Below are 25918 nucleotides of genomic sequence, written 5' to 3' on the forward strand. Positions count from 1 at the left end.
GTTGGATGGAAGAAACCCACGTGGGAATCTAAATCCTTATTAAACCAGACCCAGGCACTCGACATTTGGGAAAGTCGCCCTGCTGCGTACGCAGCATCCTCGCGTACTTCTACCCCAAGTCCCGGCGCTCCAATGAACTGGAGACAAACGAATCCGCGGGCGCCCCTGGCATCACTAGCAGTGGCCCACGCATCAGAAGTTCCATTAGCGCCCGCGACCAGGAAGCTGGACGGGTGGGCGGAGTCCTGTATCTCCGGCCACTGTGTACGGATCCCAGGTACACAGTGGTCCGTGGCGGTATCGGTATTCGGTGGGGATATCCCGGTCCAGGATGTCCCCAGGAAGTCCAGGTCATTGACTTTCTACAACAATTCGATTTTGACATCGAGTACTACCCTGGTCGCTGGAATACAGTCGCCGACGTCTTGAGCCGTAATCCTTATTACGCGCCCAAATGTGCTGACTGTGGCAAGCGTGTCGACGTTGCCATGACCTTGGGTAGTTTTTCCGTCACTGAAGTGCGCTCCCTCGGGGATGTGTCACTTGAGGATTGGACACGAACCTTGGCGTCCGACGAGTTCTTTGCTGCACGCAAGGTGGCACTCGCGGCTCCGCCTGAACGACAGTCAACATTTGATCGGCGGTTTTCCATCGATTCAAGTGGTCGTTTACTATACCATGAGCGGTTCTATGTTCCTGCCGCATTACGAGGAGTCGTTTTGCGCGAGTACCATGACTCTATGTTGTCTGGGACACATACGGGAGTGCATGGCACGCTGGGGAAGCTCCTGCGTGAGTTCTACTGGCCAGGAATGGAACAAGATGTTAAACGGTACGTATGTACGCACCTGCGGTGCGTGTCAAAGGTTCAAATCGCCGAAGCATGGCCGGGTTGGCCTGCTGCGCTCGCTTCCGGTCCCCGACCGTCGCTGGCATACGATGGGCATGGATCCCGTCTCAATGCCAAGGACGCAGTCGTGGGGGGGGGGGGGGGGGGGGGGGGAAGTGCATGAGGATGATTATTACGACAGCGTCATTGTCTTTATCGACTCCCTGTCGTCGCGCTTCGTCGCGCGCGTATTTCATCCCGGCGAAGTCCACAATTACTGCTAGCGAGTTGGCACAGCTGTATTTCCGGGAAGTATGGCGCCATACTGGCACTCCAGAGGTTATTATCGGAGATCGCGATCCCCGGTACCTTGCATACTCCTGGAAGGTGTTCTCTCCTTGTTAGGCTCGACGCAGAAGCTTAGCACGGCGAGACATCAGCAGACAGACGGAAAGGTTGAAAGGCTTGTTAGCGTCTTCAAGAAGATGCTAAAGCCGTATCTGAACGTTACGGGAGACGATTGGGTGGACAAGCTGCCAATGTTGGAGTTTGCCTATAACCGTACGCAGAACGCGACCGGCTTCTGCCCATTCCAGATCGACGTGGGGAGGATCCCCAAGGCGCCGATGAACTGGAAGGTAGATGCACAGGTGTTGCAGCGCCCGGATGAGACGTCTATCCCGTTTCTCCATAAGGAACGTCGCGAGTTGATCGCGCAGATGGAAAGATACGCAACAGCTTTTGATGACATAGAATTGTTGGTGCAACAGAGGTTGCGGGAAGCCCAGGATCAGCAGGCGAAGTATTATGATAAGAATCGTCTTACTCAACGCTTCAATCCAGGTGACAAGGTTCTTGTGCACAGCGACGGGATCTCGGTGCCCGCTCTTGCAGTAATTGTGGACTGCACGTGGTCATGTTTGGGCACGAAGCCCAAAGATACGCGGTGCCTTTGGAACGCAGATCTTGGCCAGAAAATGCGTATTCTCCACTATGTACAATTTTAGGATGATATGTAAAAGCCAGAGGTTGAACGAAATCTCGAGATCCAGTCCCCCAAAACGTTCTTGTTTCAAAAGAACACCCTACTCAAGATCAGTTGCGTCAATTTCGGCTTCAGTGCCCTATCGATATCCTCAATACTCTGCAGCAAATGATCCTCTTGGGCGCGCAGTGATGTCGAATGTCTACTGGCGTCGCCTAAGTTGTCCCGACTACCTCCGACGGCGGGGACCGCCGAGCTCAAAGTGCGCGGGATGTTACCGCTAATCTTTTCGGTTGTGCGGGCCTCATGTAGTTGGATTTTCCCGAAACGGGGCTTGTCCAGGCCTGTTTCACTCCGGGTGTCTTTACCCGCGTACATATAGATCTCGGTCGAGCCTGTGTGGAGTCCCTTCAGAACACATCGCAAGGCGGGGGACGAGCACAATCATCCGCACGTACCTTGTTGATCTCGTACTTTCCAAGTCTTCAACATCTTGTCGGACGACACGGGTATCCTATGAGGGACAAGTTTACTTCGTTTGCCAGGCGGAGCGCTCCGAAACCGCGGAATCCGCGAAGGTACCGTAGATGCCGAGCCTGCCTTTGATGCCTCAGTTCGTTCCGCCGACGCCTGAGATCCATTCGACTGACCGGACCTCAGCAACTGCGCCGCAAGCGCATCCTGCCTCAGCATCTCCTTGATGGCGTGCGGCACAATGCGCTCTGGGTCATCCTGTAATGCACGCAGAATCGTTTCTGGCAGGCTGCCTGGCTTACCAACCGACTGTTTGACCCGCGGTTTGCTGGGTTGATTCGTGGTTGCGTTGGGGTGTGGTCGAGGTTGTGGAAGATGGGGATCCGGATACAGGTCCAGGGAGTGACTGGACGAACTCGATCGTGCGATTGCGCCCGTTGATCTGTTGTGATTCTCGAAATCTCCCAACGCCGCACTTTCCTTACTATTACCGTCCTTCTTATCTCGACCATGAGCTGTCGTAATGCGCGACCTGGGTTCATCTTCGTCCACCGTTGCACCCCTCCCGTAATCGTCCTCTCCGCCCATTATCTCCGCCGTCTCTGCGAACTTGATGCTCTTTGCACTTTGCGGTCTCGCTCCTGAGGTCGGGCGGGAACTCATCGCGGACGGTCTGACTCGCCCCGAAGGTGGTCTTGCACGGCTATGTGACGTCCGTGGCGTTGCCGAAGCTGTTTGAGTGGTACTCGGTGGCACATCCCCCGGCGAAGTAGGCCCGCTAGGTGCGGCCGACGACTCCTCCTTTCCCTTTTCCGCCGTCGAAACAGCTCGGGACAGCCCCGAGTCGATATCTGTGTTCGTGCTCGCAGCCCACTCCAGCGGAACTCCTACCGCCGACTGCTTGTCCGCTTTCGACGGGCTCATCGGCCGCAAATGCATCGAGCCCTCACTTTGAGTCTTCGCAGACTGGATCCACGTCTCTCTCGAGCTGTCTCCATGTATTAACTCATCAGGCAGCCCGAGCGCCTCGACCGACCCTTCAACCGCAGGGAACAGGTCAATTATCTTAGCTGCTGACCCACCCTCGCTTTCTGAGGATGTCGGCGCTGATGAAGCCGTTGCGGCGTCTATCGGTGCTGCGACGTCGCTTATGGTGCCGGCTGTGGCTGGAAGAGAAACGATGCTGCCTTGTTCGTTGTTGGCTCTGCTTCTGGCAGAGCCTTGTCGGGACGCAGATGGCGCGGACATTACCCTGCCGTACAAAATTAGCACGAAGCATCGAAGGGTTTGTCCTGCATTCCGGCAAACCTACTCAGCTACATCATTCCGCTTGTCATGAATCTCCACGGAGTAGCCCTTGACAGCGCGCAGGTTGCGGCCGTTATGCGTCGTTGGGTAGCTCAGATAAGCATCTGACCGTAAAACGAACGATAAGTTCTACCGTAACAAGCACACAACCCATCCCGATAGCTCACCTCCAAGCGTCCTCCTCGGAATCACAGGCGCAGCCGCGCTGGAAGACCGTGTACTCGTATAGTCCGACTCCGCATAGTCTCTTCTCACGGGATTGAAGCCCGTGCTATATCCCGTCGGCGGCCCGTCCGCAAAATGCAGTCCTTCCGACGACACGGCCGCCGCATGTTGATGCGAGCGTGCACTCGATATCGTGCGCTGAGAGTAACTTTTCTCGCGTCCTGGGGCCCGCGTATCGGACGCGACGGCGGCACAAGCGCCGAGACGCCATGGTGGCAGTGAAGGGTGGGCGGCTTGTTCTTGTATCCGGCGCAGCTCTTTTGATTCTTTCCAACGCTGGTTGGCGAGGTCTCGTTCTCGGAGTGCGTTGTCGAGTGCCCTGGAGTTCATTTTCCCGTCAGCAAAATGTTTTACGGGTAGGGGGAAAAGGAGAGCAGGCTAACCTCTGCCGTTGACTGGCCTCCCTCGCTAGCCGCATGATTTTTCGCTGAGCTTGCGCCGCTTCGGCTTCGCGGGCTCTTTTCTGTGCTTCCAGAAGTTCTTTGTGTCTTCGCCTGTCGGGTCAATTCATCAGACCAAAATGTCTTCTGAATCCACAGGGAAAAACCACGAGTTTGCAACAAAAAAGCGAACATGCTACTCACGAGTACACACCACCCCCGAGCAGCCTCACAGGTTCCAGTCCAATCCTCGGTAAATGCCACCGCTTCGCCTGCTCTGCCTGCTCTGCGTCCTGCCCTCGTCGCCGATCGTACTGATGCGTATAAACCTGCCCGTATTGCTGCTGCGGCGCGCTTACAATCTGCGCAGTCCCCAACGGAAGGTAGGGGAGCATGATAGGCATGTTGCGCGGAGATTTTTGGGACGTTCTTTTTGTATCCAGGATGGGAAGGGGCTATTGACGGGTGGCATGAAAGAAGCTTCATTGAAGAAGTCCGACTTACGTAAGGTTTTGACAGGGAGAAAGCCACGATAGAATTGTCATAGTGTCAGTTTTCGACGGCCAGCGGAGGGTCAAAAAGGAGGTGTGCAAACAAAGGCATCGCCGCTCAACCTGCCGCGACGAGCATCAGCATTGTTTCCTGTCATCGGCTGGCAAGGTTTTTCTATTCAGTACATATCCGGATTACCCTCAAGGATAAAAGGCCTTCAGTCTCCTTCTTTGGGCTTCCTGTCTTGCCTGCTCTAGCGAGCTCTACACTGTTCCGCCGTATGACAGAAATCTGCGCAAGTCGTCCGATCCGCACAAATCTCATTTCAGTCCAACACAACCGGGCATCCATCTCGCAACCGCACTCCCACCCTGCCCTTTCATTAGCGCTTTATTTCCAAAAATCCCACGCATCCCACCCACGTCCCTACTTCGCCTTCTCATGAGGCATCCCATCATCATCCAACGTATCCAGCGACATCTGACACTCACTATCCCCCAACCTCGCCATCACAAGCGCCTCGGAACTCTCATTCACAATCCCGCTCACGTCTCCCACTCGTCGTCCATAGTCCTTCCCGCTGCTCCCTGTCGGATTACTGTTGTTGTTACTCCCCCGCCCGCCGCTATGCGTAAGCCGCAAGTTGTTGGGATCGAAGGGGTTGGACCCGCTGGCGGTGTGGATGCTCCGGGTTGCGGGCCAGAGGAGGGCGAAGCGGGTGATTATCTCGAAGGAAGATTCAGCGAGGAGCCAGGTGGTTGAGAGGAGGACTATGGCGGGGAGTTCGTAGGGGTTGTTGATTGCTACAAAGAACAGCAAAGAAAGATCATTAGCCGGGACCACTAACCCCATTCCACGATCCCGGTCATCTTCTCCCACAGAAAACGTACCGTCAAAAACATTACTAACAACCCCAAAAGCCACCGCACAAAGCAACGTAATCCCCACCGCAAAATTATTCGCCCACCGCACAATGGTGATCCCCATCATCGGCGTATTGCTCGCCAGTTTGCGCACATCCGCTTCGACTTTCGCCAACACGCGGCTGAACGTCCAGAACCCCGGGATGATGTACGAGATGAAGTGGCCTAGCAGCGCGGACCAGTAGGTTGTTGTTACTCGCATGCTGGTGTTTAGGGAGTGGATGCCGAGGGTGGAGACGAGGATCGTCCATGTGAACTGGGGCGGGGGGGGGGGGGATGTGAATGTGATAGGGGTGGAGATGTGCGGTAAAATGCATCATGGGATCTCGTACCGTGAAGCCTGTCAACCCATACATCATCAGGTTCCTGTAAAGCGGTCGTTCGAGGACAGTTGCGAACCTGGATCATGCCCGAGACAGCAGGTCAGCCCCCCTTATTGCCGGATTCACAACCATCATCTCAACGAAGTCCGTACCGAAAGGCGGCAGCAGCGATCGTGCAGCTAATCTTCAACTGCGATAACACCACCGCTCTGTTGACCGAGAATCAGATACACAGACCAAGAACGCTTAACATGCCAGGCCCGGTTTTACCCCAAAAAGAACCGATAGGTGCTCGCCTCATCCATCGTCCCTCTCCTCGCATACGTATAGTTGCTAATATCCGCTACACGGGCAATAAAAACAAAGCATCAGCAAACAACCACATCACAACGCAAACCCTTCCCACGTAACTTGTCATGAACAACTCACCAAACTGGACAAGCGAGGCCGCCAATAACAAATACGACCGCACATTGGTCGGCATGGCGTACACCCTCCAAACCGCAATTGGGAATGCGGCCACGGCGAGCGGCCAGGACACGCCCAGAAGGATACCGGGTCCCGCGTAGTATGCTGCGTTCGCGGTGAGGAAAGGGGTTCAACAGTAAGTCGGGGGTTGGTGGAGCGGAAGCTGGAGGGCGAATGGGTTTTATTGAGAACGTACGTACTGACAGCCGTTTCAACGTTTTGCTGTACCAAGGCGCCCCAATACGTGGATGAGCAACTTAATCCGTGGGTTCTGAATTTGTGGTAACCTTACGTACCTTGACGAACTCCTGCACGGCGGGGCGCGCGAGGCATTGCAGGTCTTCCGGCGATATTCCGGTCGTCGGCGATGCCATCTTGTCGATGCTTCTGTCCGGGGGGCTTGCCTGATTGCACGGTGGCCCAGGACGCTTTTCGTCCCGTCCCAAATAGGTAGTTGCGTGATTCTGTGGTTCGGCAGGAAACGAGAGAAAGGGGCATTATCGTCTACCCCAACTTAGCTTGTTCAGTCGGGTATACCAGGGGTCCGGAAAGCTGTCACTATCAAGGTTTGAGTTGCGAGGAGGAAAATCGACAGCGCGATTGCCTCGGTCCGTAAACAATTCGCTCCTGACATACTGTACAGTACAGTACAGTACCCATACCGCGGCTCAATCGGACAACCCTGAGGGATCTAGAGTCTTACTCGCAAGTTTAGAACCCGTGCATGTTACAATCCTCGCCGGAAGCTCACCACATCCATGACCTTCATTCAACGCAGTCTTGATAAGTAAAATATCACCCTAGCCACTAGCTTGCTCCCTATGTACAAATGAACGCTACCTCCCCTACCTACACACACTCTCAACCCGACAACCATCAGTCCCCAAACCCCATCTCAACGCCTCGGCTTCCCGCCCCCACCCCCGGCCGTCTTCTTCTTTCCCGCCGCAGCAGCGCCCTTCTTGGCCGCAGGCCCCTTTTTCTCATCCGCCTTCCGTTTTCCCAAACTACTGTTTGTGCTTGGATCTTTCGGGAGAACTTTGAAGAAATTATCGAGCCGCCCTTGTGTTTCTTGTTTCATCAGGCGGGTGAGCTTTTGCACGGCTGTGCGGACGCGTTCTTCGCTGGAGAGGTGGGCGAGAGGGGGCGTGAGTGAGTGGTGAGGAGGGAGGTGAGGGTTGATGGAAAGGGTACCTGAAGTTCTTTTCTGTGACCATGAAATCTACAATTGCTTGCTCATCGGGGACTTCCCATTTCAGCTGTTCATCGTGAGCAGAAAACAGATTTTGGTAAGCCGTCTCGTGAGTCAACGCAACCCATCGCCCCCAGGAACCCCAACTCACATCAATAGTAGCAGGATCAATCACGTCCGGCTTCTTGAACAGCTCCCTGGCGCGCTGATACGGCCAATCCTCCGGAATCGGGTATTTCTTCGGATCTAGTTTCTGCAAAACAGCCTCGAGCGATCCACATTCTTTCATAAGCGCGACGGCTCTGTGGGGCCCGATTCCGCGGATCGAGTCGCAGTAGTCGCACCCGAGGAGGATGCAGAGGTCTATGAACTGGTTGATGGATTCGTTTCATACAACGTCAGCATCCATGAACCCAGTTGTGATGTATACAGATAGGATTCGACGTACTTGATCCATCGTCATCTGCAGCCCCTCCAACGCCTTGTCGAGGTGTATCTCTGCAATCGGCATCTTGCGCTGTTCGCTGAACGTTAAGTGCCGTAACAGGATGGGTGACCCGAACGTGAGCGTGTCCATGTCCTCTGAACCGGCCGCGAAGACTTTGCCGGCTGCTGCTAGGGCCGCGCATTGGGATTCTGCTTCACATGGGGCCTACGAAAACAAGCAGGGCCAGATGTGAATTTTGCGCGGCAAATGAGAAGCAGTCGTAGCGGTGGGGCGACCTCACCTCAATGTACGGAATACCCATTAACCTCAACAATTTCTTGCATTCGTTGTTGTGTTCTTTCGTGACTTTTACGGTTCTTCGACTGAATTTGTCAAAGTTTTCCGTGTCACCTATAAAGATGACCAAACATTCAGAAAAATTCTAAACGACACCATCGTTGTGAAAATTCGTTCGTCAACCTACCGGCTTCCGTCGCCGCCTCTGCCTTTGCCTCTGCCTCCGTGCGTTTCTCCAGACGCTTCTTCAACTGATCCATGAAGAGCAAAGATCGATCAGGCCCCTCTCCCCATTTCATAACCACACCTAGCCTGATGAGCACCCAATCTCCATCCCGCAAACCCCGCAACTTCCATCCCACGCCTTTCTCGCAATGTGCTCCTCGCTGAGGCTCGCTAAGAAGTGCGGTGAGGGAATAATTGCGCCTCTGGCGCAATGTGGCTCGCTCCGCTCGCCGCTCGCCCTTACCTCATCAGCCTTCAAATCCGGCGGCTTCCCATCAAACACATAAACCGGCTTAATCCCATTCTCCACCATCCTTATCGTCCTATAAAAAATCCCCATCAAATGACTCGTCGTCTCCCCCGCCTCGTTCGTCAGCTGCATCCCGTCCTGCTGCCGCACCGCAATCAGGAACTGGTAGATGGACATGGACGCGTCGATGGCGACTTTGCGACCGAAATAGTTTTTGATTTCGTTTTCGCGGATGGCCGTGGGGGCATGGTCGCCTATTACTTTCGTTAGGCCTGCGTGGAGGAAGAAGAATGAGGTTATGTTGAAGGCAAGTTGGGTGAGCGGGAGGGACTTTTTTCCGGGGCTTGGGCCTTACCGCTAATACCCATTTTGGCAGCAGTTGCGGAGAATAGACGGGTGGGTGTTGTTCTTGGAAGCGGAAGAAGAGCGAGTCGGAGTGGGAGGCGGAGGGAACAAAAGAGAGAGTTGGTGGCCGTGCCGAGTAGCATCAAGCGTCCTTATAGGGGGGGGAAATGGGGCCCGTGCTCAGATGGCGGAGGGGTGTTCAAGTCCAACAACGAACGCTCCGTCTTTGTGTGAAGTGCATTCCTTGGGGCAGCGCTCGCAGCTCAGCTTGTGCGGCTCGCATCCGATACCGTCCCGCAAAAGTTCTACAACATCGTCCCCATCTACCACTCTCCCTCACAAGGCAGCCGTAGACTGAGAGGCGGATCCAGGGGGCTGTTGTTTCCTTTTGTTGATACGGACGCTGCAAAGGGCTTCTCAACGTGCCGACTTTGCGCTAGCTACTGCAGATCGACTGCTTTCCCAGTGTATCCAGCAACCTAGGCCGTTCCAGCCAGGCCACATATAGAAAAACCCATCCCCTTCCGTTTCCTCCTCCTCCGTCCGCGATGTCCATCCCACAACCACCTCCCTCCGCAGGGAACGAAGCCTCCAACCTCCCCTCAGACCCACCCACGCACCACCCACTAACCCGCTCCCAATCCGAATTCCTTGCCTCCCACCGCTCCGGCCTCGCCTCCCTCTCCTCCCTCAATCACAACCTCCGGTCATCGCCGCCCCTCTCCCGGCGGTCCTCCCATGCAAACAACAGACAAACATCCGACCGCGGCTCCGTCTCCGGCCGCGAAAGCATTGTATCAGCAGGCAGCGCTTTCGGGTCACGAGGGAATCTGGGCCTCGGGTTGGCGCTGGGGAGTAGCGTGCATCAGCCAATTTGGGCGACGCTGGCGAGGCAGATGAGTGCGGATGCTGCTTTGTATAGGGGCGTGGGGGGCAGGGGGTCCGGTGGGGATTTGAGGGCGGCTGTAGGAACGAGTCAGTACCAGGAAGTTGTCAGACCACCCACATCGGATAATGTACTGCGTGTCGAATCACCCAAGCAGGAGGAGGAGGAGGACAAGGAAGAATATCCCGACCCGGACGACGACGACCCTCGCGATAATAACCATATACCACTTACGGTCTCCGTCCCGACCCCGCCAAGGGTGCTGACCCGGTCGATGCTGGCATCGCAGTCGCAGTCGCAGGGAGAGATAAGTGAGCCGATGGATGAGGAACGGAGCGCGAGGGTGAAGGATTGGATCGGGGAGGTGCAGACGCTGACGGGGGTGGGTGTGCGTGGAGATGCGGATGCGGTGGCGGGTATTATTCCACGATCGGCTACCTCGAACGGAACGAGATCGAAACAATTGCCACCACAGATACCAAAACCATCCACCCTCCCACCGCCACCACAATCGCCACAGCATGCCTCCGATCACGAACAATCCCGCCACCTCCTCCACGAAATTGACCAACTCCGCCGCGAAGTGCAGGCTGCTGAGGAGGATAGTCCGCTTTTGGGCGGGCCTAAACGGGTGAAGGGTGGGGGTTGGGCGTGGAAGAGGGTGTTTTGTGGGTGTTTTTGAGGGCAGTGATTTAGGGTCCGAATGAGTGGGAGTTGTGAAGGATAAGGGACTGTGGGGAGTGATATATGCGGATGTATGGCGGCGTAGGCTGGACAATGTTGGAGGAGGCGGGACGGTTGGGTGTTTTTCAGTCGTTTTTTTGGGACTTCTTTTGCGGGTTGGTTTTATTCTCTCTGTTGATGACGAGGACAGTTTCGGGCGTTCAGATGTCAGAAGGTGGACATGTACGTTGGTTGGGAGTGTATGTAACATCCGTATGGAAAAGCAGTCAGTACAATATACCTTAGGCAGTACACAAGTGCATACCACGCTGGCTATTTTCCCATCTGGCTGCCATGACACATTCAATGCCTGGACCAGACTCTCAAGCTGTGCGGGCCAGAGCTCTGCATATCAAGCGAGAGCGCTCAAACGGCTGCCGCACGCATCAAGTTTGAGCAATTCGACCTACAAACAGTTTGTGCAGGGTGGAGCACACTTCCTTTGCTGCTTCGTAAGTTTGGGCAGAACATGTTGTCTGATTTTATTTTGGGCACGCTGGGAGGGACTCATCAAGACCACCCAGCGGACCATCAGAGCAGGCGAGAGTCCATTCATGGTCTATGGCACAGATCGTCTCAACTGATCTGTGGGTAAGTCGATCTGTGCTATGCTGCCATATCAACCCTGCTCCGATCGAAACAACAGGAACACCGAACAAGAACTGTTCTCGACAGGCAGAGGGAAGCCAGGCACGAATTCAGATGTCCTGAAAACGGAAGAGTATATATTTGGTTTCGCGCCATGGTGAGATCCCCTTCACATTCACCCCTATGAAGGGTGTGCAAAGACACAGCTACGTTCTCACACAAGAAGCTGTGGAAGGGAAGGTTGTGAACCTTTTGGGAGTGTTTTCCGCCGGCTGCAATTCGGTTTTGAGTACGGATTTGGGACTTCTGGTTTATTAGGTTCGTGGCTCAATGCATTTTCTGAATATGTACAAGGTGTTGACTCTGAACGACAGAGCTTCGTTGGCTCAATGGTTGCGTACGGACATATACCTGAGCCAAGTCGGTTCTCTGTCGTGTCCGAAATAATATCTTTCACTAAACGCGTTCTTGCTGACATAACGCGACCCCACACAAAAGCATGGGGAGCATTTTACCAAGCATTCCACAAGCTCATATGCAACATACAGTACGTACAGTCAACGGACAAAAAGCGCATCCCCCTGAAATCAATCAGCGACTGCCGCAGCGCTAAATTCACGTGAGTGACCGACTTTGATTTCAATTAGAGGGGGATGCGCTTTTTGTCCGTTGACTGTACGTACTGTATGTTGCATATGAGCTTGTGGAATGCTTGGTAAAATGCTCCCCATGCCTTTGTGGGGGTCGCGTTATGTCAGCAAGAACGCGTTTGGCGAAAGATATTATTTCGGACACGACAGAGAACCGACTTGGCTCAGGTATATACAGTACACATCAACGGAAGGGGCAACCAAGTGCACCAAACGCTGTCCTTGCGTATGTGCACTCGCTGCCAAGTGAACAAATGTGAGATGAAAAAAAAAAACTGACAACATGAAAGAGGAAGCGTAATAGAATCCCTGCGAATCCCACCAACGTCGACTCCGCGAAAGCCCCCATCAATCCCACAAAGAACTCAGCCCTTCCAAACCCCCCAACCAAATCAAAAAGGTCTCCCACCATCTCAAAATCGCTCAAAGAATCGTCCCAAACTTCCTCCCCCCAACCCCCATCGTCCCCGCACACCTCCCCGGCTCCTCAATCACCTCCCTCGCCGTGCCCCCCATACTCTTCCTCACCAACATCTCCGCCATCCCCCCACGTCCGCCATCCCCAGCCTTCCCCTGTTTTTCCAGATCATCCATCAACTTCATACTAATCTCCCCGCCGGCGACTTCCCGCATGACTTTTTCGAGCAGGGCTTTGCCGGTGGCGGAGGCGGAGAAGATGCTGGATTGGTGGGCGAGGATGGAGATGGAGCGGGCGGCGCGGGATTTGAGGGTGGCGGAGAGGGTTTGGGAGGTGGGGTCGTGTTGGGAGGTGGGCACGAGGGAGAGGGAAGGGGCTGTGCCGGTTCCGCCGAGGGAGGTGAAGCCGCGTTGCATGAGGGCGAGTTGGCGGGCGGCGATGAGGTTCAGGAGACCCTGTTGGGATTGTCAAAGGGGAGGAGGAAATTCACAACGTCAGTTTTTCATGAGGATTTGCCAGAACGCTGGATTGTAGGTATCAAGCAACCACGCGTCTCGCAAAGCCTTACCAATTGACAAACACAATACCCAAAGAAAGGCGTATCCCTCCTCTTCCCCGGCGGCACCCTCCCCGCCATCTCCTCCAAAAGCAAACTCCCCTTCGCCGCATGATCCAGCGCCCTCCCAAAACTCTCACTCCCCTGCCACGCCGTCAACACCTCATCCAGCCTCGCCACCGCAAACAGATGCACCACATGCGGCGGCGGCTGCATCGTGCTCTTCCCCGCCCCTCCTGACGATCCAGCAGCGGCAATCTGCACGCCCATCGCCATCATGTTGTAATCCGGCCCGTGGAGTGTGGCACAGGCCGCGTGGTAGATTACGAGAGCGATGCCCCATTCGTAGGTCTCGCGCATCCACTGGTCCTCCCAGCACAGCCCGCCGCCGACGATCGGGTCCGCGGGGTCCTTGACCGCCGAATCGAGGATCTTGACCCACCCGGGCAATTTATGGTACCACATGTCCAGTTCCGCTTTATGCGCGTTGAAATCCCGCAGGACGTAATGCGTGTCCGTTTCCGGGGTGACCGCAAACGGGAGAACGTTGATGGTATTACAGTTCTGCCTGAACTTGGTCACGCGGTTGAATAAGGCTGTGAGGGCGCCGATGTACCCGTTGGGCCCGATGGACGAGTGGGCGAGGTCGGCGCCGAAGACGGCCGAGTAGAATTCGTCGAGGGTTTGCGTGCGCGGGATGGTGGGGGAGGTGGGCGTGAGGCCGTAGCGGGTGGCGTAGAAGAGCGAGTCGGGGCAGGGGAGGAGGAGCTCTTTGGAGTATTCGCTGTCGGAGATCATTTGAGGGCGTTTGGAGGCGGCGCTGCCAGAGGCGTCGTAGTTTCGGACCCACCACCTAGAAACAAACGTTCGTTAGGCGATTGCTCTCAATATCTCACTTCATCATGTAGTAACTGGAAGGTAAAAGGACATACCAAATCCTTCGACACTCCTCCGCCATAATCTGCTGCGGCGCCAACCCCCCAATCAACCCCTCTTTCGTAACATCATCCTCACCCAAAGCCGGCAACTCCTTATACAGCCCCAAATACCGCGCCATCGCCACACTCGTACCCAACCACATATAACTCGGCTTCCACAGCGAGTTCTCCACCGCAAACAACGTCAAATGCAACAGGGTTTTCAGCACGTTGATGCTCGGGTTGTCGATAACGGGTAAGACGAGACGGCGTGCGCGTTCGTAGAATATATGTTCGACGACCTCTTTGCGGCCTTCGTAGAGGGGGTGGTACCGAGCCGCACACGCCAGCATCGCAAACAGTACGGCGGGGTCGATTCCCGTCGACGGGGGTAAATGACCCGGTATGTGCGGTTGCTCCGGCGAAGGTGGCCGCGACGCGGCCTGGTAGAATGCGGCTTCGTGGATGATTGCGAGTGTGCAGGTTATTTTCTCAAAATACAGGGAGAGGATCTCGTTTAGGGTGAAGAGATCGGGCAGGGGTGGGAGGTCGTCGAAGATGGTTTGTGGGCGCGGGACGGAGTGTTCGGTGTAGGCGTGGAGTTGGCTGATGATTTTGTTTATGTGCGGTTGGGCTACGATTGTTGCGGGTTCCTTTGAGGGGAGAATGAATGTGTTAGTTTATTCCTCCACGATCGATGAGTTGGAGGAGCAAAGCAAAGGCTGGATGGTCGGATGGTTGAGCGAAAGCGAAGGTTGAATGGTCGAATGGTTGAACGATGAGGTTGGATCAGGGGAATCTTGCGCAATGTGGTGCTCGCTTCGCTCGCAAAAGATCTGACGCTGAGCGCCATGGTGTATCGAGCCTTTGGCGCAAGGAACTCGCCCCGCTGGCACTCGCTTCGCCCGCAAAGGCGTTCACTCTGGTCGACCTCGCTAAAGATCGGTCTCCCAGAGCGAACCAAGGGGGCTCGAGTGGTCACTCACCAAGTCAATCGTCGAACGACCCGGCACATACTTCGCCCCACCCTGCTCAACAACAGCCCTAGCCCTCCCAGCCCGTGCATACCCGGTGTTCTCGGACCCCGCCTCACTACTCCACGCATAATCATCAGGACTGCGCACCCCCAAAGGCGAAATATCCGTCCCCGCCTCAAACCCCGACTCCGACGCCGACATCGACCCCCTCTGCATCTGCTGCGGCCACGCCCCCTGTTGGGCCGCACCACCGTCAAATCCCGTACTGATTCCGCTAGCATACGACACGGTGGCTTGTTCAGGCGAGATGTACAAATTGGTAGACGACGAGCTGCTGCCCGTGACGTCAGCTGCGCCTCCGCCAAACATGCTGCTACCGTCGCCGGGGGGCACAGGTTCGAGACTGGGAGCGTAGTAGGTGTATTCGGCCTGTTGGATGCCGGAGGGGAGGGAGAGGGGGAAGTTGAGCTCGGTGGCTAGGCGGGAGGTTTGGGCGTCTAGTTCGTGTTGGAAGGAGGGTTGGGGGAAGTTGCGAGGGCGGTGTTGGTTGAGGGGTTGGAGGGAGTAGGGATGCATATTGTTGTTTTTTATATATGGGATTGGTGAGGATTGGGGCCGGTTGGTTGAGCCTTGCGGTGGCACTGGGACAAGGAGCGTTCCAAATACTTTCGAACGACTGAGAGCCTCGATCGAAGTGTGACAACTGCTAGATTTCTAGGAACACTTGCTGCTGAAGAGAAGTGGACAGTTGGAGAAGCCCACAGAGGTGGCCTGGTTGTTTATATAATCTGGAAGACGTAAACTTGACCGATCTCTCTGAGTTGGTTGGATGGTTCTCTTTCCGAGTTGTTCAAGTTGTGAAGGTGGGAGGCCTGAGGGAACCGTGGGACAGTGGGACGTGATTATTGTTGACCAGCGCGTCCTATTATAATTCTCGCCCTCCGCTGCTCCGTTTCGCCCACAGCCAGGGATTGGGCGAGCTGGGGAGCCTCCCCATGCCAGCCATGCATGCATGCCCTAATGACACTTGCAGATGGCTCCGTCAAGCCAAGCCCATGATGCGCATCAGAATATCCATATGCCATATGCATTCACCGAGCATCTACCCCTGCAAGATAGCGGTCCCGCCATAATCTTCTCATCGCACCTCCGGATGGGATGACAAACATACCTGCCCGGCTGACTGAAAGCATCCCTGAAACTACCTTCCTGAGATATCCATCCATCGCTTATGAGGCACTATCTGGGACTAGCATGCGTACTCATGCATACCCAGGAAATGGACTGCATTTCAAAGCCAATGTCTCCCGCGATGATCCTCATAACCGGGATCCATCCCTTTATTGTCAGGGCCCTCCGCATTTTCCAGGCCTCGAAATGTTATTCGGCATCTTAATCCTCCGCTCGCCGATTTGGTCCCTTTCGGCATCCGCTTCCGATTCGACATTTTAGGAAGCCAGAACGAGCCCCATCAAAAAGACGGCAGACATAACTGGCTTTTCCGCAGTGATCGTCAAGCGAGCTGGTAGCTTTCATAACGACTTTCGGGCTCTTAGCCGGCGAGACACAGCCCACCTCCTTGTCATCATGCGCTCAAAACCGGGCAAGTTGACGACGCAAGGGAAGAAATCCCGGTGACGCTCATCACTCGGAACGTAGACGATCGCTTTCACAAGCGGGTTGTAGAGAAGGTCATTCACGTGCATGGCGACATCCGTTAATGATAAACATGCGGGGACGTTCTGAAGCGATGCGGACGTTACCTGTGATGACCATCATCTTCGGGGGCTATATCATTTTGACATCGGACTTGAGGAGCATGTCTGAGCAGCGGGATGGCGGTGTAGTTGTCTCGCGTTGATTGCAGCTGCAGGGACACGGGCAAATCTTCCTCGCCGTTACCTCTCCTCATGCTCTCAGCATTTTCTCAACGGTGCTGGATCAGCCAAGTTACAATGGTCCGCCACGATGTGGAAACCAAAAAATGCGTAATTCCGACGAGAGCTATGAATGTTGCTGTGCGTCTCTATGTGTATGGGTGCGCCGAGTGAGTATTACCTTCACAAAAGAGACCGCGGAGGGAAGAAGATCGACCATACGACAAAGTTTCACAGCGTGCAAGCCTCCTCACCACCCAATCAAGATGTAGCTTTCAGGCAGTCCGCTTAGAAGTCACATTCATTCAAAGATCGCAATACTGTGGTCGATGCCCACTGACAACATGAACGCACTACGTGGAGAATAATATTGGGGTCATGATACGGCGAGATGATTCTATATTCATTGAAGTTATAACATTCGGTGTTGAGACATCAAAATTTTTCACCGTCTATCAATGCTTTCCCTAGCAGGGAGTGCTTCACTCTCTCTGATCAGCGCCGTCCCCACATGCGAACAGCCCAAACACTCCATGTGACGGCGGGGTAACCTCTCCGCTTTGGTCACAGGTGCATTTGCATGCCACGTCGTTGCAGGACCGCTCTTGCTTTTCCTTCTCCAGGTTCTTCATCGCTCGTTGGCCGCATGAAGATGCCTCTGCAAGCCACGCTGCATATCCTTGTATCCCGGCCGGGAAGCGTGTGATCGAGGACTGAGTTCTCCCTTTTGTAGTGATCGACCGTCAATTGAAAATCATTGATGCGTCTTTGCAGTTTGTTTTGCTCGCCCATGTGTGACTTATGCTGGGAGCAAGTCAGCTCCCGGGCGCGTTCCACGTTCAACTCCAACTTTCCAGCTCCGCGGTGAGCTCTGCGATCTCATCCCAGATCTCAACCTCTCGGTTCGCGATCTCAACCTGTCGGGTCAATTCCACCTCTTTCAGCTTAGCGGTGAGGTGACGGCGCGCTGCGGTATCGGCTTCTGTTTTACAATTTCATCGTGTCTCGCTCCTCGGTTGCTGAGGTTGCCTTCGCCGTGGCGGAGTCCCGTTGGGCGGTAATATTGTCCTTTTCCTGGTTTGCCGAAGTTGCGAGGGATTGCTCTACTTGGTTCTCCAGTTTCAGCCTTTGGAACATCGATGGTTCGTCAGCTACGAGCGCCAAGGTGTTCACCAACCATGCGGGACCGGCTGTGGCTGCAAAGTGTGCAAACCGGGACAGAGTGTTCTTCCAACGAGGCTCCCCTGTACGAGCCAATCGCGAATACCTAGATTGGACTTTCCCTGACGAACTTGAACGTTGTGCTATTCGACCACATGCTGCTTTGACGCTGCACCGAGACAATCAGAGACATCAGAGAGATCGCAGAGACCATGGACGAACGCTGCAGAGCAACGCAGGTTAACAACTTGCCTTCGCCTAAGCGAAAGCCTAGGAAGGCCCGGGAGTGTCAGATCATGTGTCAAGTAGGATATGATATCAACATAGCAACATCAGTAGAAATCCCGGGAGGGTCTCGGATGACCTCTACTAGCCTGCGATGACATATTACAGCCGATACTCAATTGTTCGAGCTATAACGCTATAGAGCCACGGAAATCCCTCTTTCAGATCGATGATTTCAGCAGTGCAAGGCTTCCGGTTCGGTATCATTCTACCAAGACATCGCTTCCTAACGTCATGCTACGATACTGGAGTGAGACGCAAGACTCCGTTTGCTTCCAGCTCTGCGTACGTAGGGATCGTCTTGCCGTATGCGTTTGCAGCGCTTTGCTCGGTTCATTCTGTGTCTGGGCGACTTGCGTTAGTTTTTGCCCTGAGTAAGATAGCAAACCGTCTTCACGACGGGCATCTGACTGCCGAGGGAAGGGGGGAGCGTCCTAAGATCAGTCCTCGTTGTACGCGAAAATGTACAGTGAATCCATCGTGGTCGTGACGCTCCTGGTTGGTACCCGGCAGCCGTGGTTGAGGAGGTACGCTACAACGTCGAATGGCTTCTCGACAGCGTCATAGAGGATGCCATCGCTCTCACCTGCTGAATTGGAGGCTTGAATGGCAAGATCCTCCCGGATCGACTACTGAGTGCATGTGCGATGCGCGATGTGACTGCTCTTTTTGAGAGTTTGTGCGGATGATGCTTTTCACCGCTGGCCCCGTGGGTGCCCTTGTTTTTTTAATGCGTGCCCTTGTACAAACCATACTCTCAAACCCTGCAATAACTGCAAAGAATGTTCGATCGGGGGGAAGGTCCAAGACACGGTTGCGGACAAAACACTTGTCTTAGAGGGAGTGCACAATTGTTCCGAAACTGCTCTACATTTTCCGTGGCCACGGGGCTACATCCTCATTACCGGTCCATGCTGCGCAATCTCATCCCAACGAAAGACGATTGCGGGAAGTTCCGGGTTGTCGTCAAAGATCATGAGGATTGTATCACGAATGTACTGCTTGTCCAGATCAGGGTTTGAGTCGATAAGCGCCTGCAAGTCCACCCAGTCTTTCGGGCGGCCAAAAATCAATTTGAAGACGGCGATCGCTTCAGCGGAGAGCACCGAGAGAGAGGTGCCGTGTACGTTCACTCTCCGAGCACGTTCGAGGGCTTGTTGGGAAAATACAGGTATAGTTGGACCGAACGCCTCGATTTTGGTTCCTTTCCACCAGAAACGAATAATCGGCCCGTCACACGGAATGGCCGTAGATTTCAAACTACGCCGTACTCATCAGTTATTGGTGCATGCTCTTCGATTGCTTTGAGCATTTGGCCGGCATCGTCAGGGACGGTAAAATAGTTGAAATCAACGGCGAAAGTCGTTCGGGGAACTGCCCAAAAACCAAAAGATAGGGCGCCGCCGATGGCGTACGGCACTTGTGCGCTATCAAGAATTCGCCCTAAAGCGCACGCGACGGACAGTGATGTTTCGTGTGGTTCCGGAATAACAATCCGCCGTCCGTCGCTCTCCCTCGCGGACTGTGCACTTCGTTCCGTTGCCGGGTGCGGTTTCGCTGCGTCTGGGTTGTCACCACTTGCCATGCGAATTCTGGCTGCGCGTTCGGCAATGGGGGGTGCGAGGATTCGCCGCAACGCCTCATTCGTTTTTTGCACAAAGGAAACTTGCATATTAGGGAGCACCGCACCGAAAAGCGCAATTCTCTGCTCAAGAGACATGCGGCGGTAGGTGCTACGGGTGTCGACGTCGTGATTGCGCAGCATATCGAAATATGCTGTCGCGAGATGACGACTGCGAAGGTATTTCGAGGTTGGGAAGATCGGGAGCCGTACAAGCCTCTCCGTCGAGCGCAGATAGCTGCGAAGGTAATTTGGAGTCGGGCAGAGCGGGAGCATGTCTGCCGGGTGTTTCGGTGAGTAAGACAGCTGCCAAAGCAAAGGTGGTACCTCTCTTGTGTGGAGTCCTCTCGTTTTGTGTCCGTGAGGGATGGAAGCAAGAAGGTTGAAGTGATGTTGCGGTAGCTCGTGGTAACCTTGACTGCAGTATTTGTGGAGACCATTGATCTGAAAGCGCAGCAGAAACGCGCGTCGGGATGCGTCAGTTTGGTGGCACAGTCGGGATCCGGAGGAAATCGGCCGCCGGAAGGAATAGCAACACATCCATCCATCCACGGCGGGCATCTCTCCGATTCTCTCGTCAAAGGCCGCCGCATCTTCAACGGAGCCCAAAAGGGCCTTCTTGCCTGTGGGTGATGTCAATTCCTGGCGCTCATCCATGGAGGCCCCAACTATATCGTACCGTATACTGTACAACTATACAACTTGTGATAAAGCATGGGACATCAGCCCCCCGCTTCTTTCCCCCCCACACTTTCCCGTCCCGCCTGCTGCCTAAAAAATCCCACATTGGTCAGACACCCCCTCCCCTGGCTGTCAATTGTCAAGCCCGCTCGCACACAGAGAGCCCCTTTTTCTCTTGGCCTTTTTTATTGAGGGGTCCTGCCGGTTTCCCGCTTTGTTCGTAAATATCGGCAACGGGCGAAAACCAAAAGAGCCCACCTACCGCAAGGGTCCGTCGGTCAGTGTGGTTGTGGTCCGCGATCTTTCCCAGGGTGTCTCTTCGTAGAGGGTTGTTCGATTTCCTGGGAACTCTTGGGCCCGTACAGATAACGCAGCGTGGGAGTCCACGTCGCACTGGCTCATAGGAATTCACACACCTCGTTCTCTTGAGATACCCATATACCAACAATGCCGTCACCCACAACGACCTCGCCGCTGCGGTCCCACTCGACGGCGGGAAAGTACCCGGCACCGTCAACCAAAATCTCCTCACCACTACGCTCCAATTCCACCGCCGGAAAGCTACCCGCCCGCGAACGTCTCTCCACCTCACGCCCCTCCCTCAACGACTTGACCCACACCCCAGAAAAGAAGCCCTCGAAAACACCCGCCAGCTTCCTCAAAAAAGTCTGGCGAAACAGCTTCAAACGACTATCCCATCGCACAAGTCTGCATGACCTGAACAAGTTGGGACAGAAGGGCGCCAGCGAGACGCAGCTGCCTCTCAGTCAGACGCGGCTGAGGACATCGCTTTCGTTGAGCGATTTGAGGTCGGCGCCGTTGTTGGAGGGGACTGAGCTGAATTTGTTGGTGTTGGATGAGGAGGTGACGAGACGCCTGAGTGTTATCAGTAAATCTTCATCGAAACACTCTGAGAAGGTTGGAGAAGATGTCGACAAACCGGTTGAAAATGAGGCAAATCAATTCGTTGCTAGTGTTCAAAGTGGGAGCGAGAATGCGAAGGAAGAACTCCAACCGGTACAAAAAGCAGAAAGCGACCACGAAACGTCCGAAGCGGAGATGACAATGGAGGAGCTTGACGAACTTCTCTCTGAAGCCAAGGAAGAAGCTGCTGCGATATTGGATGTCAAGGCCGCCTCAATGGAGGTCAAACCTACGCACACTAGGTCATCTTCGAACGATTCCATTCCGCCGAGGCGTCACTCTGACTCAGCTGATCCGCGAACGCTCCAGTTGGTAGACGACGTTCGCGAATCATTTCCGTCCAAAAGCAATCCCGCCACACATGAGGGGGACTCTGACCGCCGCCAAGAAGGTCAGAACGTCGAGGAGAATGAAGAGTGGATCAGTTCATCCTCGGCTTCCGATCAGGAGGACATTGAGATCGATGATGACACCGAACCAGAAGAAAGCTTTTATGCGCGCGCCATCCGTCGTGCCTCCTGGGGATCCATCTACACCGATGCGGACAGTGTTTTCAGCACCGTACCGCCATCGTTACCAGAAGCGGACGCGCAGTCTGTGAAAGCAAGCCCTTCGAAACGGCAACGGAAGCGGTTCAAGCGGGTCGGAAGAGTGTTTTCACAGGCGGGGGCCGATGGTTTGCAATCGGATGCCGAAAGTGGCAAGAAGGCAGATGATACGGCAAGTGAAACATCATCGGAAGCCAAACAATCTTCCGACCAAGCACGCTACGATCCCCGCCGCTCCTTATACAGCAACGCCGGTTTCCTTCTCCGCGGTCGTCGAGACCGCACCTCCACCGCGACGTCCCTCGAGACCCTCCTCCATCGCCGCAGCGTCGCCAAGCGGTTGACCCTAACAGTCATGCCAGAGGACATCCGCGAGGAGACCGAAGAGGACGACCAAAGCGCGCGATCCTCCTACTCCAGCGCGCTTTACCACGACCTCACCCCCATCAACACCTTCCTCCCATCCAGCGCTAGCTCTGTAGGTGATTTCGAGGGGTCAGAAAGCGGCGCCTACTCCCACCTCTTAGGCCGACGCGAATCTGATTCATCCACTCACTCGGCCTTCACCTCCCGCTCCCGACTCGGTGTCCTCAACCTAGCCGCTGACGGCGCAGCGCTTCCATCCCCGACCTCCGCACGATCACCCTCAGACGATGACCGCGACATCTTCGGCAGCCTGTCCCGCTCTTTACGCGAAAGTGAGGAAAACGTGTCTTTTGCGCCCTCCAGACGGACCACGAGCGCCTCATCCATCTCGACATTGTACGAAACGTTGTTGAGGGACTATACGTCTGAGCGAAGCGCGGATGCGGCGGAGGGTCGGCATGCCGAGGACGCAGAGTTCGATAGGTCGATGGGGAACGATGCAGCGGACCAGCAGCATGCCCATGCGAACGCGGTTGCGGTCGCGGGCATGGCGAAGCTGGACAACCTGTTGGGTGATATCGCGGCGTGGTACGATGATGCCGCCGATTCGCAGAGTGTGAGGAGTCGGAGGACTTCCTCCCAGACGTATATCGACGATACCCCAACCCCCGCCGCTGATTCGATAGACGGAAACAGGGAGTCGAGTTCTACGACACCGCCTCCTTTGTCCCGCCCTCCCTCACCGAACGAAGCTTCATCGTCTGCATTTCCGTCCACCTCAGTCTCCCCGACTAGACCATCAAGCAGCAGCTCCTCCAGCCCCGCCCGCGCTCTGGGTATCTCGCAAACACCCAGCCCATCCCGGAGTAGGTTGTCGATTTACAGCTTCGTCGAGGGGGATGATAGCGGGGGCAGTGGGGATGAAGGTATCCAGACTGTGGATGTCGCGGGTGTGGAGGTTGGGAATGTGTTTAAAGTGGGCGAGGGGGATGTATTGGTCGAGCATGAATGGACTGGTGTCCCGACCGGGAATGAGACCGAAGCCGGCGTAAAGCGGTACGATATAGCCTTACCGTTCGACGGCGCACAAGGGGAGGTGACACGGTACCTCGTCACCCTCCACAACACGGAAAACGCCATCGTCCCATATGCATGGTCCGAGCACCCCGCATCGATAACAGTAACACCCACAATGGGATGGATGCCACCCCTCGGAGACACCATCGTCGAACTCCGCATCACACCAGCCTCGACCTCCACAACACTCACACTCTCAACCCAGACCGTTCCAAAATTCCACCTTAACATCACACCCACCCCACCCCTCGCAGTCCACATACCCCGCACCTCAACGACAAGTTCAAGCACATCCTCACCGCTCCGTGCACCCCCGACCTCACCCCTCCCACCCCTCCCAACAACCCCACCGTTACCATTCCCCGACTCCCCAGAGCAGCCAATGAGAACAAAATCGACGAAATCGACCAGATCAGCGAAACGCTTGACGGTGGTCGGGGTGCAAGGCGCGGTGGGGAGGGAACGGAGGAAGAGCAGGCATGGGTTTTGGGGGCTTAAAGGGAAGGCGAAGAAGAGTAAAAAAGTCAAGGACGCGGGGATGGAGAGGAAGTAAGAAAGGGTGTAACTGTGGTTTCTTTTTTTTTTTGGCGTAGGATGATGCTGGCGCATGGGCGTAGGAACAAACCGACGGCGTGGCGTCATGCGGGATATTCGTATTTAAGTAATTGTAGCCTCATTTCATACAACTCATATATATATATATATATATATATATATATATCCGGGATGAACATTTCTTGTTTTTCTTGACGTGTTTGGGTTTGACGTAAAGAGGGTTTTCTTTATGTATGTGTATTTTTTTTTTCTGGTTTGGGAGCGTTTTCGGGGATTTCTTTTGAGTTTAGTGGGGGAGGGGTGGTGTACACTAACATCATGTATTTTTTTCCTCAAACTTCCTTTTTGGCGTTGCTGATCCTGAAACGTTTCCAGTCTTGCTCCTTTGTCCGGGCGCACCTTTTCTGCGGCTTTTGATGGATCATTGGGCTTGCCGACCCCACCTGACGTGCTCAGTTCAGATTCATGCCTGGGGGTGCCGGACAAGTGTATGGACCGGTTCGTAGCTTTGACGCGTTCGCGACGCGTTCCATACTGCAAATATCCGAAACGTGCACAAGTTCCCTTCTGCACCGGGAACAGAAGAGCATCTGGAGCGCTCACATCGCGAGGATAATATGTTCCGTAAACTGCGGAACATGGTGTGCCAGCTGCGCGCAGGTCCGACATATCCAGGCCCCTTCCGCGTTCGGAATGGGAACCGAAGCGAAGTATGTTGGGGATTCGGGGGGTTCTGTGCTTTGCTGAACCCAGTGATTAGGACCGCGTCGGGGCCACACCGAAAGTAGGAACGCATGGAGACGTCTTCGATCTAATTCGTGCTAAGATTTTCACAAACCCTCAGGCCCGGGTCGGGCCAGCTGTGAGGAGAGGGACAGATGGGATTCCGGTATACTGTCTTACGTTATGGACAGGTCCCAGATCGGGCAAGCCCTGTGTACATGTGGCAAGGGATAGAATGTAACTTCTGCGTCGCATGCTCACCCGCCACCAGCCCCCGTTGAGGGACGATGGGCCCTTACGGCAGACCCGCACGTCGTCCTCGACGCGTTTCCTCATGTCCGAACCTTGGCTATGTCCGAATGACCATCCCTGAACGAATCCAGAACGCGTGGAGCTCGTGTCTTTCTGCTCAAGCCTAAGTGACGCCCTCCATGTTCGACGTCGGGGATGGGAGGGGTCGAGCCCTTCTTTCACCGTATCAATCTCCCTTGTACGCGTCCATACAGCAGCGTCCGGGCTCGAGTATCCGCGGTGCTGCTCAGCAGTCTTTACCCAAACGGAAAGGGGAGCGATGTGGCTCCAGGCTGTCAGACACGATCTACATGCAGCTGCGCGTGCCCCCCAACCTACCCGACCCCATCGCAGGGCGCGTGTCAATGGGGGAGTCCCTTCCCAAACTCGAGTTCGCGTGGGCTCTTGCTCCCGGCAGTTGCAGCCGGCCCTGGAGTTGTGCGGCGATCCCCGCGCGCCGTTCTGTTTGGCGGACTCTGTTCACTGTGAAACCCAGCACGCGTTAGGTACGCGCTTTCTCAGGTCTGGACTTCACGTGGGATTTTTCCGAACTCCGTTTTTCGTGTTTGGGCAACGGATGGGAGATTCCTGGAATCTTTGAGAGATCGACCCGTTGCGACGGTGGTGATGTGGGTTTCCCTCTAAGGCCTTATTCATGAGCGTGCGTTGGATTCTTCGCTTGTGACGGCCGAAAGACGTAGCGTGACGTGTTCGTGACGCGTTATTTAGTTACATCGCAATTTTGGATGTCCTATCCTGAATTTTGGCGGTGCTGCTTGCAAGTTTCATTTGACTGAAGAGACTGATACGCTCACGCATTGAGGTGGCTGGCATGATGTGTATATGCCCTTGCCCGATGTAGCAGCCTTCTTTATCAGTCGCGTTTCAATTCACAAATCACTTGCGACCTACGTCCGGAAAAGATTGAGTGTTCTCCGGTGTGAGCCCGGA

General features: G+C 54.9%; 7 protein-coding genes across 7 annotated transcripts; 1 reads left to right on the forward strand and 6 right to left on the reverse strand.

Moving 5' to 3' along the window:
• Positions 1-1799: 1799 nt before the first annotated feature.
• Positions 1800-4645, reverse strand: EV422DRAFT_536800 (uncharacterized protein). Its single transcript, XM_053070861.1, has 6 exons — positions 4406-4645; positions 4205-4315; positions 3764-4140; positions 3601-3700; positions 2273-3540; positions 1800-2209 (listed from the first exon to the last, which is right to left on the reverse strand). Exons 1-6 carry the CDS (start codon positions 4603-4605, stop codon positions 1902-1904), a joined length of 2364 nt encoding a protein of 787 aa, XP_052923721.1. The 5' UTR covers positions 4606-4645; the 3' UTR covers positions 1800-1901.
• Positions 4646-4758: 113 nt separating this feature from the next.
• EV422DRAFT_536801 (uncharacterized protein) lies at positions 4759-6890 on the reverse strand. The gene is made up of 8 exons (XM_053070862.1): positions 6704-6890; positions 6608-6629; positions 6369-6512; positions 6210-6282; positions 6092-6148; positions 5949-6015; positions 5584-5872; positions 4759-5496 (listed from the first exon to the last, which is right to left on the reverse strand). Exons 1-8 carry the CDS (start codon positions 6779-6781, stop codon positions 5120-5122), a joined length of 1107 nt encoding a protein of 368 aa, XP_052923722.1. The 5' UTR covers positions 6782-6890; the 3' UTR covers positions 4759-5119.
• Positions 6891-7302: 412 nt separating this feature from the next.
• Positions 7303-9166, reverse strand: EV422DRAFT_551165 (PIN domain-like protein; the record flags this gene model as incomplete). Its single annotated transcript, XM_053071817.1, has 8 exons — positions 7303-7531; positions 7602-7666; positions 7751-7969; positions 8048-8251; positions 8328-8437; positions 8511-8574; positions 8793-9070; positions 9154-9166. The coding sequence occupies 8 exons, from the start codon at positions 9164-9166 to the stop codon at positions 7303-7305; spliced, it is 1182 nt and encodes a 393-aa protein (XP_052923723.1).
• A 915-nt stretch (positions 9167-10081) lies between these two features.
• On the reverse strand, positions 10082-11019 carry EV422DRAFT_536807 (uncharacterized protein). Its single transcript, XM_053070863.1, has one exon. It carries the CDS (start codon positions 10961-10963, stop codon positions 10175-10177), a length of 789 nt encoding a protein of 262 aa, XP_052923724.1. The 5' UTR covers positions 10964-11019; the 3' UTR covers positions 10082-10174.
• A 1424-nt stretch (positions 11020-12443) lies between these two features.
• Positions 12444-15822, reverse strand: EV422DRAFT_536809 (uncharacterized protein). Its single transcript, XM_053070864.1, has 3 exons — positions 14868-15822; positions 13897-14534; positions 12444-13817 (listed from the first exon to the last, which is right to left on the reverse strand). Exons 1-3 carry the CDS (start codon positions 15432-15434, stop codon positions 12911-12913), a joined length of 2112 nt encoding a protein of 703 aa, XP_052923725.1. The 5' UTR covers positions 15435-15822; the 3' UTR covers positions 12444-12910.
• Positions 15823-19053: 3231 nt separating this feature from the next.
• On the reverse strand, positions 19054-20694 carry EV422DRAFT_164845 (uncharacterized protein). Its single transcript, XM_053065029.1, has one exon. The coding sequence runs from the start codon at positions 20457-20459 to the stop codon at positions 19437-19439; it is 1023 nt and encodes a 340-aa protein (XP_052923726.1). The 5' UTR covers positions 20460-20694; the 3' UTR covers positions 19054-19436.
• Positions 20695-20930: 236 nt separating this feature from the next.
• On the forward strand, positions 20931-23951 carry EV422DRAFT_569446 (uncharacterized protein; the record flags this gene model as incomplete). The annotated part of the gene is made up of 1 exon (XM_053072765.1): positions 20931-23951. One exon carries the CDS (start codon positions 20931-20933, stop codon positions 23949-23951), a length of 3021 nt encoding a protein of 1006 aa, XP_052923727.1.
• Positions 23952-25918: the final 1967 nt, after the last annotated feature.

The sequence above is a fragment of the Fimicolochytrium jonesii genome (assembly GCF_025526975.1).
Source record: "Fimicolochytrium jonesii strain JEL569 chromosome Unknown EV422scaffold_20, whole genome shotgun sequence".
In the NCBI taxonomy this organism is placed as follows: Eukaryota; Fungi; Chytridiomycota; class Chytridiomycetes; order Spizellomycetales; family Powellomycetaceae; genus Fimicolochytrium; species Fimicolochytrium jonesii.

What these genes read in the sequence shown, in the direction of transcription:
- EV422DRAFT_164845 (XM_053065029.1), bottom strand. Translation starts at nt 20,459, where the DNA reads ATGGATGAGCGCCAGGAATTGACATCACCCACAGGCAAGAAGGCCCTT.
- EV422DRAFT_536809 (XM_053070864.1), bottom strand. Translation starts at nt 15,434, where the DNA reads ATGCATCCCTACTCCCTCCAACCCCTCAACCAACACCGCCCTCGCAAC. An exon ending in GTCGTTCGACGATTGACTTG is followed by an intron (nt 14,535 to 14,867) that starts GTGAGTGACCAC and finishes CTCCCCTCAAAG; the next exon opens with GAACCCGCAACAATCGTAGC. An exon ending in GAGGAGTGTCGAAGGATTTG is followed by an intron (nt 13,818 to 13,896) that starts GTATGTCCTTTT and finishes GTTTGTTTCTAG; the next exon opens with GTGGTGGGTCCGAAACTACG.
- EV422DRAFT_536800 (XM_053070861.1), bottom strand. Translation starts at nt 4,605, where the DNA reads ATGCCTATCATGCTCCCCTACCTTCCGTTGGGGACTGCGCAGATTGTA. An exon ending in GAGGCCAGTCAACGGCAGAG is followed by an intron (nt 4,141 to 4,204) that starts GTTAGCCTGCTC and finishes AATGAACTCCAG; the next exon opens with GGCACTCGACAACGCACTCC. An exon ending in AAGCGGAATGATGTAGCTGA is followed by an intron (nt 3,541 to 3,600) that starts GTAGGTTTGCCG and finishes TTTGTACGGCAG; the next exon opens with GGTAATGTCCGCGCCATCTG.
- EV422DRAFT_536801 (XM_053070862.1), bottom strand. Translation starts at nt 6,781, where the DNA reads ATGGCATCGCCGACGACCGGAATATCGCCGGAAGACCTGCAATGCCTC. An exon ending in ATCGCTGCTGCCGCCTTTCG is followed by an intron (nt 6,016 to 6,091) that starts GTACGGACTTCG and finishes GGCATGATCCAG; the next exon opens with GTTCGCAACTGTCCTCGAAC. An exon ending in TGTTAGTAATGTTTTTGACG is followed by an intron (nt 5,497 to 5,583) that starts GTACGTTTTCTG and finishes TGTTCTTTGTAG; the next exon opens with CAATCAACAACCCCTACGAA.
- EV422DRAFT_536807 (XM_053070863.1), bottom strand. Translation starts at nt 10,963, where the DNA reads ATGTTACATACACTCCCAACCAACGTACATGTCCACCTTCTGACATCT.